General features: G+C 38.5%; 1 protein-coding gene across 1 annotated transcript in view; it reads right to left on the bottom strand.

The window, feature by feature from the left end:
* The window catches only part of LOC143388008 (A-kinase anchor protein 9-like), a 72,604-nt gene extending 61,663 nt beyond the window's left edge, over window positions 1-10,941 (bottom strand). Inside the window, 3 exon segments of the mRNA XM_077108296.1 lie at window positions 8,116-8,167; window positions 10,570-10,851; window positions 10,895-10,941. Of these exon segments, the coding sequence (XP_076964411.1) occupies window positions 8,116-8,167; window positions 10,570-10,851; window positions 10,895-10,941 (381 nt within the window).
* Window positions 10,942-12,215: the final 1,274 nt, after the last annotated feature.

Genomic DNA, 12,215 nt, shown 5'->3' with positions numbered 1-12,215 from the left:
TGCCTTTTAAAAAAAATTTAAAATGTATTTAATGGGAAACCATTCCACTATATAGCATAGGTTTGGAAATTCATCCTATAATTTTTGTTCATACACAAACTGATGTGTAAATAAAGGAAGTTAATATACAAAAATATGGAAATGAGATAAGAAATGGTGGCAAGAATGGCATCAATTTCCCATGGCTTTTCAGATTCTCTGAGGCCCTACTACACTTCTCCGTCCTTCCTCTGAAATCTCTGCATTTTTACAACAACCCTCTCTTACCTCATCTTAACTAATCTTAGTTTTTGTTTTGAAACAAGGAAGTCCTACCAGAATTAGACTGTTTATATTCAGCGATCTTAATCAAATCAATACTTCATTTAAAAAAAATGATAGTTTTATTGCTTCATTTGTACAACAGTAACACATACCTAGCACCTGGTGGCAGCATACCTACCTAAAAATAATAAATTATTTGGAAAGAACCCTTTCAGAGGTTAAGATACAACACACTTTAAAAAAAAAGTTTTCTGCTATATTTAGGTTAAAATTCATACTACTTTTAAGTGATACATACAGTCCCTCATTATCTGATCCAAGCATATTTCTCTACTCTAGTTTTCTGCTATATAGCGTTAATCTTCTAAATCCCAACATGACAATGATTTTAAGAATGGCTAATAATTCTTTAAGACTTTTTACAGCCTGACAAAATTCTAAAGTATTTTATACTAAAAGGCTAAATCTTCACATCAACCCCAGTATCAACATTTACAGATGAGTTACAGAGAGGTTAAGTATAACTTCATAAAGACATATAGCCATAACTGACAAATTCACACTTGATCCCAGACAATCTGGGTTAGCCACTATAGGTTATACTTTTCTCAACAAAATTTTTGAAAAATTCCACTCAGATGTCTCATAAGAAACTTCTAATACAAAATATTCCAAACTGATTTCCCAATCTTGCCTGAAGTCAACAACTGAAACTGTTCTTCTTTTTCTCTTAGTGATAACACCAACCTTCTATCCATGTTCTCTCCTTTACCAACCAATCACATTCTGATTTTATCCTCTCTATATTTCTTGATTATCCCTACACTTTCACTCCTATTTCACTGTCTCAATTGTAGTTCAACAGCCTCTAAATAGTTTTACCCTCAAGTCTGTCCTCCATACAGCTGCAAAATGGATCAATCTGAAACTCAATCTTTTTAAGTACCAGTTAAAAATAATTTTTTAATTGCAAGAATTTAAATGAATGAATGTATATGTAACCATATTAGTCCTTGTCTTAAAACCCATCAACATATCCCACAACCTTCAGGATAAAAATCTCCTTAACATGAAATTCAAGACCCTCAGGATAGAGCCCAGACCTACCTTCTTTAGCTTCATCTCTTGCCCTATCTTGCTTATACCTTTATACTCCAATAATACCAATGCTCTTGTACACCTTCCCCCAAAGAAGTCAAACTGTTCCACACCTCGGTGCTTTACTCTTCCTGTCTCATTTTCCTGAAGTTTCTACCCATACCTCTCTCTTTTTCACCAAGTTTTTCTCAAAACTTCAAGGCTTCATTCAGAGTTTATCCATGCAAGAAACCTTCTCTATCTGCCAAATGGAATCAGATATTCCTCCCTTGTGTTTTTCATAGAGCCAGAATTATATTACATTCCTAAATTTATAAATATCTGTTTATATTTCTGCCTACTACTAACTAAATGAATCTTGTATTTAGCAGATTTCATGTCTTTCACATTCTACAGTCTAGCACAGGAAATAACAAGCAATAAGTGCACAAATGTATTTATCAAATGAGTAAATAAATGATTATCTGCACTTCACTTACTGTATTGTGGTTGATTTTCTACTCTATTAGAATGTGAAAATATTAGGGGCAGGCCTGTGGGTATTTTTATCTCTGAATCTACACCAACTTGCATGGAGGTCAAATAAATATTAAATAGATTATTAAGACTAAAAATACCTGAGTAACAAAATGAAAGGGACATTTTAAGATCAAGACAGTGACAATGTACAGAATCAACTTGAGAAAATTAACAGAGTCAAAAAAAAAGCACATAAAAGGTGAGTTAGGCCTGATTTTTTTAGGGTGTGAGATAGGAATAGAATGAGGCAGATTTTGAATTAAAAAAAATCAGGTTTGGGATTTGGCTATGAGTATAAAAAAATAATCCCATAATGTTCAAAGGATTTTTCAACCAAGATGCGTCTCGAAATAAATACTACTGTGCATAGAAAATATGATTGTGTGTGAGACAGAGAAAACTTAGAACATTAAAACAATTTAAGTTCATATCCTAGGAAAAAAATAAGTATAGATTCTTCTTTCAAAAAATTAAAATCTTGAGGCCTATATAAAATATTATTTCATTTTTTAATTTACAAAAAATAAATATCATATACAAAAATAAATCTCAAATTAAACTTTTTCTGTCAAACTTTATTTTAAAAATTGGTATTGGTTGTTTGAAGCAGAAAAATGAAAGTCATTAGAAATACTCAGACATGTAGTTCACTAAAAAGGAATTTATGCAAGTCAAAAGGTAAACATTAGTTTGACAAATATAAAAGATTTCACACCAAAAATATTTATCTATTAGTAGAATATAGAATTTCTGTGACTTTTAGCTAAAACCCATTATTTCATTTAAAAAATGTCCTCCTAGTGCACATTTGTTAATGCAGTTTTTATACCTTTTCTAATACCTTGATCTTTAGAGCATCTACTAATTTATTCAACTTTCAAGGAATCAACATATACACATGCACTCAATAAAATATTAATGATGCGGGAAGTTAACTGAGATCATTTACCACACCTATGGCAACAACAACCCCCCACATCTCCCTCACACACTTTTCACACATTAAATTTGATTCTTGAACTAGTATTTCATTTATAATTGGTTCCTTTTTCTATCTTCCCTGGGGAAAACAACTAGTAAAGAAACACCAACTTGAATAAAAGTGAGACTTCTGAGGAATAAATAAAACCTAATTACTGAACCCCCACAATGAACAATCCTTAGAAAACAACAAGGAATTTTATAGTATATGCAATATCAAGAAATAGAAGGCCTAGCATGCATGAGCCTCTGGGCTCAATCCCAGGGTTGCTGAGGGGCTAGGGAGTGGCTAGAGAAAGAAACTGTAGATCTTGTTAGTTTTTCAGAAATCTGTAAGTCAGAAAATCTAATCAATCAATACAATTTATAAAGTCAAATTTTTAAATAGGACTTTGTATAATATATAGAGTAGTTCTGAATCATCAAAATAACTTGAGGCTCTAAAAAATGATCTCTAAAAGGGGAAACACATCAACACACACACACAAATCTTAGAATTACACAAAAAAATTTAGATTACATAAAAATCAGAGCAAACAGTAACCCAAAAGAGGACAGCAACTGCAAACAAGAATTACATTGTTCGTGTAAGATAAAGGAATTTTACATAGAACAAAAGAATATAGATTTAAATAAATAACCTAGGCAAAACTACTCCTGGAACAATGCTAAATTTATGAAAAGTCTTAACATTTAGCACTTTTGAACAGTGTAAAATCCATGAACAAATTAACCAAGCTTTAGGAGGTGTACCAAAATGGGCATTAAATATCCTAAGTTCTATTTTGGTGAAAACTACCACAAAAAGTAAAAGGAGAGTCGATATGACAATAAAAATCCTTTGTACTAGGTAGTCTAGTACATGTCTATCATGTTCACACAGAAAAATGACAGGGCTTTTTGTTATGGAAGACTAAGTCATTTTTCCCCCCAAACTGATATGTATTGGTAATGATCAAGCCAAAAGGCCAACAGGTGCCCATTTGACCAGCTGGTCAAGGAATGGAATGACTCACTGCACCACAAAAAAACTCAAACTTCACCATCACGCTGTAATCAACTCACCAACAGCTTATTCAAAGGAAGTACCAGTTTAAATTTTGGTGAGCCAAACAAGCTTTAAAAAACAAAAGAGATGAAAGATAATCCCACTGGAAATGTGTATTTCTGTCTGTTCCTCTCTTGTACATGATCATACATGCTCTCTCCCTAGATATGTAAATAATATGTAAAACAAATTCCTAACAACCAAATTACAAGATAGGTAAAGGACTTGAATGGTCTGAAGATCTACAAATGGCCAAAAAGCATACAAAAATGACACTCAGTGTCATTAGTCATCAAGAAAACAAGAATTAAAACCACAGTGAGAAATCCCTTTATGCCCACTAGAATGGCTATGATTTTAAAAAAAGAAACCAAATTTGTTGAGATACAGAGAAACTAGAATTATCATGCATTATCAGTGGGTATGTAAAATGAAATGGTACAGTAAAATGGTAAAGCCACTATGGTAAGCAATTTGGAGATTCTTCAAAATGTTAAATGGAATTACTATAAGACCCAGAATTCTTAATCCTAAATATACGCCCAAGAAAAATGAAAACAGGTATTCAAATGCTTGTATACAAATGTTCAAAGCAGCACTATTCACAATAGACAATACAGAGAAACAATCTAAATGCCGATCAATGGATTAAAGTGTGAACACATTGCTGTATATACACACACTGGAATATTATTCAGTCATAAAAGGGAATGAGGCATGGACACATGCTACACCATGGCTGAACCTCAAAACATTATACTAAGTGAAAACAGCCAAACATGTAAACACCATTGCACGTGGCCCTTCTTATTTATTATTTTGAGACAGGGTCTCACTACGTGGCCTAGGGTCTCACTAAATCAATGAGACTGGCCTAGAACTTGTGATCTTCCTTCCTCAGTCTCCTGAATCACTGGATTACAGGCATGCATCACCATGCCTGGCTCCCAATTAAACGGATGCTAACCAATTAAATAGAATGCCTAATTTTAATTTTATAAAAATCTTACTAAGAAATAAAAATAATGTCCCTTATCACTAATGTTTCACAATTTACCAGAACTTTTTTCTATTTGTCATATTAGAAGAAATTAATTCACATTTCAATCATCAGCAGCCTAAATTAAATGTTTAATAGTCATAGTTTTGCTCTTTCTACAAACCTTTTTATTTAACAAAAATAAGAAATGTTTTTGTTTGAAAAATTTTTGTCCCACTCTTGTCATAGTCCAATCCTTTGGATGAATTCTATCTTTTTTGTTTCCTCGTTGCTGTGGGTTATCATTCAGTAAGGATGTCTGTGGTGTTCTGTCAATAAAACTGAAAAGTGAAAAGAGAAAGTAAAATAAAAGACACATCCAAGGGACTAGATGAGAACAGGAGTGGGATAAAAATTGTTCTCAAACAAAATTATCTCTTCATTGGATTTTACTGACGCTCGGTTTTCCTGCCTTAGAGAAATTTCTTTAACATACATTTCAAGAAGCCTGTCATGTCTATTCTTTCCTCTCAACACCATGATTTCTTTTATTTCAGCAAAGCCCAAAAGTCATGAATTAGTTTTAAATCACAGGAACGCACCAGTCTCTGATGGAGGCATCAAATTGCTATATCCAGAAAAAGCTTAAAAAATTGTACGTTGTAAAACTGTTATCAAATGTAACTTTGAAAATTAAGTAAGACCTGTCACAAGTATAAAAAACTAGAAAGTTTAAAAGAAATCAGAGAGGGAGAATAGCTTTCTTCACTGTGGAGCAGAATATCTGAAAATGCAAGGAACAATTTTATACCATAACTAGCTTGCCTATCAGAGCAGCACAGTAATTGAAAAATCCTATCAATAACCTAATAAAAGAGCTTACACAGAACATTGTACACAACACTGGCATTACTCTACAAACTAAAAATGCTTGTTAAACAACAACAACAACAACAAAAAAACTCATATAATTCCAAGTTACTGAATGTAGTAAAAATTTTAATTATTCAATAAATAATGACAATTATATAAAATGCTATAGAAGTATAATACTTTGGTTTTGCTGAATTCTAATACATTTGAAGAACTTTTTAAAAATATAGCAAAAGTGATTTATAGGACTAATTTCATTCTAAATACACAACTGTCCTTTAATTTTGTCCACTAATAATTAACTACTTTATTTATATAATCATAAATAATTTTACTTGGAAAAAATGAAGTAATTTAAAATGGAGTTGAAATAGTTTGGTTGATTCACTATAAGGATAGCCTATGTGGGACCATCTCTGTCAGGAACTTGTAAATGAGGTCAAGCCCAGCTCTGAAAATATGTAATAATGTAGTTAACATCTCCAAGTATTGGGCTTCTTGCAACATCAATACTGAGGAGATAGTTGAGGACCCAACAGCAAACCAAAGAACTACCTAGCATCAGAAAAACTGAATTGCTGCAAAATCCTTTCTACTAAGTTCCATTAGCCCTTCATTCTTACAAATCATTCCATTAACCTCAGTTTCTGGGTTCTTTTGTTACAACAAATCTAAAGCAGCAAGTTAGGGAAAAAGGCAAATGAGAAAATACAAAGCTGGACAAGCAAGTTCATAGGAAAAACCAAAAAAACTGACAGCAAGGAAAATGGATAAGAATGACAAAAACAAAAAGGCGATCCATAAATGTCCAATAATATAGAATTCTGACTACATAATACAAGTGGTACTGGAGTAAGAATTAGAGTTCCAGGACTACACTAATGTAGGAGACCAAGTTATTTTGCATTTCATATTCTTGTTCTAGATGAGAGTCATACAACATTAACCTGTTTATCATACAGCATGTAATATCTTTTTCTTAAAAATGATACCTGGGGCTGGGATGTAGCTCAGTGGCAAAGCGTCTGCCTTGCATTTGCAAAGCCCTGAGTTCGACCCCCAGTTCCAAAAAAGACAAAAAAAAAAAAAAAGAACCCCACCAAATAAAAAAAGAAAAAAGAAAAAAAAAATGATACCTGAACATTGTGCCTGATCATAAAAGAATAATGTTGTAGAGAATTTGTAAAATAAAGTATAAAAAAATTAAAATACCTATAACCCACTACCCAGAGATAACCACAACTGACATCTTGGTGCATGTTTTTTCAGATGTCTTCATATATAAATACTTACACGTACCTTTTTTTTTTTAACCTGACATTTTCTGTGGGCATTTTCCCAACTTGAAAAGTGTTTGTAGAACTATTTTAATGGCTACATAAAATAATTCATTCTCCTATTACTGCAGATTTGGGTTAATATAAAATACTTTACAAAGTACACTTCTATACTGTAGGGGTTGGGGTTGTGGCTCAATGGTGGAGCACTTGTCTAGCAACATGTGCGGCTCTGGTTTCAATCCTCAGCACCACATAAAAGTAAATAAATAAAATAAAGGTACTGTGTCCATTTACAACTAAAAAAATTTTTAAAATTATACTATACTGTATACATGAGAATTTTAAAATGATCATTTATTAAAAGGTCTTGAAAAAGGAAATTTAGAGAAATCGAGAGAGAAAGAAACAGAAGACCAATTACCAAGAAAAAGATTAAAAAGTTGTATGTTGTAAAACTGTTATCAAATGTTAACACTTAAGTCTTATGAATAAATGAGATACTTGGAGAACCAAGTCTCTGAATAAATTTTGGGAAATGATCATTTTAGGTGGTTTCTGATACCAGCAATAAGAGACTTCTAATTAAGAAAATTCTGGATTACTCTTATTAAATTCCAACCTAGCTGGTAACACTATACTCATTAAGAACTTATTCTGTCATTCTGCTCATTCATTCAAGAAGCAAATGTCAGGGACAGCCCTGTGCATGAGCTAAGCCCCTCCAAAAGCCTTGAGTAAAGGGGATATTGGACTGGCAACATACGCCACACCATGTGTTATACCAAGCAAGTGGCCTTTACCCCCACTCATCAAGGAAGAGCCTCAGCTCTGGGCTTGAGCAGTACCCAACAGGATTGGGCAACCCCTGCTGAAACACTATCCCCTGCCTTATTGGGGTGGAACATTCTATCAAATGTCTTTTCCCTAATAAACAGATGGGTTCCAAGTGCACTCGCTGTCTTGCCCTCTTGCCTTCCAGCATGGAAGAGGACACTTGAGGTGGCAGAGCAGGCCCACCCTCCACCTGAGAAACTGGTGTCCATGGGTTGCATGATTCTTAGCTGTTTCCTTACTTTAACGTTGCAGCCAGCTCTTTTGACCAGCTCATCTTGCCAGCATGCACAGCTGGAGAGAAGCAAACACTTATTGAATACCTGCTATTTGAAAAGCACTATGCTAGGTTGCATTTAATTGATATTGAGAGTTTTCCTTATAAAATATTCTAGAAAATGAGTCAGTAGCATTTTAAATATTTTAACAAAATGTTGTGGGGGGGGGTAAGATCCAAAATCCAACCTCTCACTGTACTTATTACCCAGGAGCATCTGTCTCTCCTAATTTGGAAAGCAGTGACTGTTGCCATTTCTCTATTTCCACCTCTTGATCTAAGTTTGCTGATTATGTGTCTGTTCAAAGTTAACTATGTTTAGTAGAACTGCTTTATAAATTTTGTTTGGTGTTGGGGACTAAACCTAGGAACTTGTGCTCTACCATGGAGCTATATCCTAGCCCAAGAATAACTATATTTATAATAGTTTTTCAATCCCATTCTAAAAGCACATGTTTATACAAATGAAATAATGTACATACTTTGTTTAGTTTTGTTCTTGCAGTAGTTGAGATAAAGGGCAGTAGTGCTCTACCTTTGAGCTATAATGTAAGCTCCCCCTTTTTTTTTTCCCCTCAGACAGGATCTTGCCTCAGCCTCCTGAGTAGCTGGGATTACAGGTGTATACCACTGCAACATCTAAACTATTTCTGATAATGTTGTTTTCACTCTATTTACCATGTCCCTCTCAGCCTTAATTCTTTTAATGATTGTATAATATTCCATTGCACTTACATGGCTGAGGAATCATGACCTCAGTAAAGTATTTTATACCAGATAGCTAATGTTACAGCAAACATATGTTGCCTTAAAGGCCTCAAGGATCTCTTACTGGAAACTGGGTTCATTTATAGGGGAAAATAAACTACAATAAAAATTAACTTAAAAAGATTTTTACCCCATAGGTAGACTTTTGAAAGATAAAGAAATATATACATAAAGAAATCAAAATTCTGCTTTGCCAAATCTACTTTGAGCAAGAAATTTAATTATTATGAAATGTGACTGTTCAAAATTAACTATGTTTAGTAGAACTGCTTTACATACATTTAAGAAAGATACATTTGGCAGAAGGCAGTAAACATTCTTAGGTAAAAAATAAGATATCGAACCAGAACTTCCATGCTTTTGAAAAGATACACAAAATTACTTTCAATTCCTTAGATGCAGAGTGTTTGCTTAGTCCCTTGCTTAGTCCCTTGGGTTGCACAACTGCAAGCAATTTTGGGCTTCTGAAAATGCCAATGTTCCTTCATTTATATATCCTAGAGTAAAAAACAAAATCTACCTGTTTACATGCAAGCATTTAAGTCTTAACATTAAAAGGGGGAGATTATAAAAAAGTCAATTATATTTTAGAAATGCAAAGCTGGTTAACCTACACATTCCTTTAACACACTTCTCTTGAACATCTACTACTGCATCTCTGCAGTAAGGCCTTTCTTTCATTGATTACTGAAATTATTGACCTGGTTTCCTTTGTTTATGTGGAAGAATGAAGAAAGAAAGGAAGAGAGGAAAAATAGTTAATTGTGTTTCAAGTATGATTGTTATCCATTAGCTCTAAAAAGAGTATCACCTATAAAAAGTAACTCATTGTAGGGAGGAAGGGGGCCTTTCAGGCAAGCCTAAAGAGCTGCTCAAATATGTAATTTAAAAAAAATGCTATTCAATTTATAGTTTGTCTAGGTTAAATTTTTCATGATGCCCCAAGAAGGATATCTATGCATAATACAATTTTCAAATGTTTGCGTTACAATTTCCATACATATACACACGCACACACACATAAAATCAGAACTTCACTACACACACACACACACACACACACAGAACAAATTATTTAAAGCAGGAATTCTAAAGCTTTGTTCTGTGGAATCTTTCCGTTTTCAGAACGTCCAATCCACAGGATACAAAACCAACTGCCATGACAAAGACCTCCAAACAGGAACGTACAAAGACACGCTTTTAAAAACGTCCCTAAAGCCAAGTTCACAGCTGGCACTTGTGGCACACTCAGGCCACTGCTGAGGCAGCTGTCACAGGCCAATCTCACACACGTCCTCGAGTGCCAGCGTGCCACCTAAAGAAGACAAGCTGATGATCAGCGCACAAATTCCCCACTGAATAAAAGGAAAGGTCTAAATCCCTGCCCTGGAAAACACAATGCCTGCACCACCCATAAAACTCCCTTTAAAAGTGAAGGGCTGAAAGTTTAAAGGCTATTAATTACCACCTAATTATCAATACGGTTTAAAGAAAAGAGAGAGAGAGAGGTGTTTTATTGGGGCAGTCGTGAGAAAAGAGCCACACCATTCAGTCACCATCGAAGTCTCCTCAGCTAGGTAGCAGCACCGGGCTTTACATGTCCTAGGAAAAGGGACAGGAGGGAAGGGAGGAAACCCAGACCCTGCAGTACCTCCCTCCGAGGGCAGCGCACATGGCTGCCACAAACTCGTTCCCCAGGCCTCCTCCCACCCTTTCCTGGCCACCGCCTCCCACCTCTGGCCCGGCGGTCCCCGGCTCTCCTACCTTCGCTTTACCAGCTTCTATCTTTCTCCTTCTTTCTTCATCCTCCATGGCTTCTGCGGGGTAGGCAGGGAAAGAACACGGAGGCGGTCGGGGGTAGAAAGGAAAAATCGGTTCAGACCGAGGTGGGACGGCTAGCTCCACGACCCAGGCCACAGGGCCCAGCCGGGAGCTGCCTCCCCACCCGAACAAAACCAGTCAGACGCTCCAATCACTGGCGAATTGTCCTCGTCCACACGAGTACAGCGGTCGCCACCGCCATCTTCGTCTCCATGTAAACACAGAGTGAGGCGGGAGTCAAGACACGTCACAGAGCGCAGGCGCCTCGAACTCCGCGTTGCCCGGCAGGTGCGCACCGCTGTGGGGGTGGGGATGGCCCTAGCCTGGCGCCAAGTGCAGCCCGCCCGGCGCCGCCCCTCGGAGCCGGGGGCCCCACCGCGCCGCCCCCAGCCGCCTGCGGAGGAGGGGGCCGAGACCCCCGCGCACGCACTCCCGGGTGCGCCCTCGGAGCTCGGGAAGCCCGCCACGCGCCAGCCGGCCACGGGAGGGCGCGGGAGGGCCCGGCGCGAGCCGCCCAGGGAGTGGGCGGGGCGCGAGCTCCAGGCTCGCGGGAGGAGCAGGGCGGGGCGCAGCGCGGAGCTGCGGAGTCGGCCGCATGCCCGCTCCCAAGCTGGTCGCGCCGCCGGGCAGCCGGGGGCCCTCCTTCCCGTGCTCGGAGCTCAGGCCGACAGCCCCGCCGGGCGGGGCTGAGGCAGCTGCATGGGCCAGGATTCGAGCTGGAGGGGCCTCCGAGGGACGCCCACCCCGCGCGCCCGGGGTCCCCACTCACCTGGTCCTGCACTCCATGGTTACATGTCGCTGCGGGGCTGTCCATCCCGACCCGCGGCCGGCCTGGAAGCCAGCTGCCCTCCACTCGAGGGTGGCGCCGCTCCCGCCTCCGCCGGCCGCCCCACCGCCAAGGAGGCTACTCACAGCTGCGGTCGCGGCGGGCCCATGTCGCGGCGCCACCGGAGCTACCCCGCCTCCCACCCCACCCCTAGAGCCTTTCTGTGACAGCAGCAGCGGCGTGGCCGCTGCCCCGGTCTCCGCAGGCCGCGGCTCCCACCGCCACTAAAGCAGGGGCCTCTTAGTTCCTGCAACCGAGGCCGCCCACAGCAACTCCTGCACCTTCTACAAACCAGGAAGTCGCCGGGAGTGGGGGAAGGGGCGCACTGGGACGCGCCCGGCGCAGGGCCCAGGGCGGGAACCTGCAGAGGACGCCTGAGCCGGGATCCGGGCGCCCCAGCCTCCCAGCAAACATAGGACACGTGGCTACACTGATTGTCATCCAAATGTGTGTTACTTCAGTCTATTTTCACGCAGGAGGTAATCCAATGTGGTATGAATATAGTGTATCATGAGATATAAAAGTCAAACAAGGTCTTGGAAATTAGGGAACTTAGAATCAAAAAAGCTAAGGTTAAATTCAAAGATCTGAAACTTTCTTGCCAAGGTTATTATTACTTGGTCAACAAAACAAGACATTACACAGCTATG

The sequence above is a fragment of the Callospermophilus lateralis genome, unplaced genomic scaffold (assembly GCF_048772815.1).
Source record: "Callospermophilus lateralis isolate mCalLat2 unplaced genomic scaffold, mCalLat2.hap1 Scaffold_413, whole genome shotgun sequence".
In the NCBI taxonomy this organism is placed as follows: Eukaryota; Metazoa; Chordata; class Mammalia; order Rodentia; family Sciuridae; genus Callospermophilus; species Callospermophilus lateralis.
Note: the sequence above shows the minus strand (reverse complement) of the source record. Positions and strands in the feature narration are given on the sequence as shown.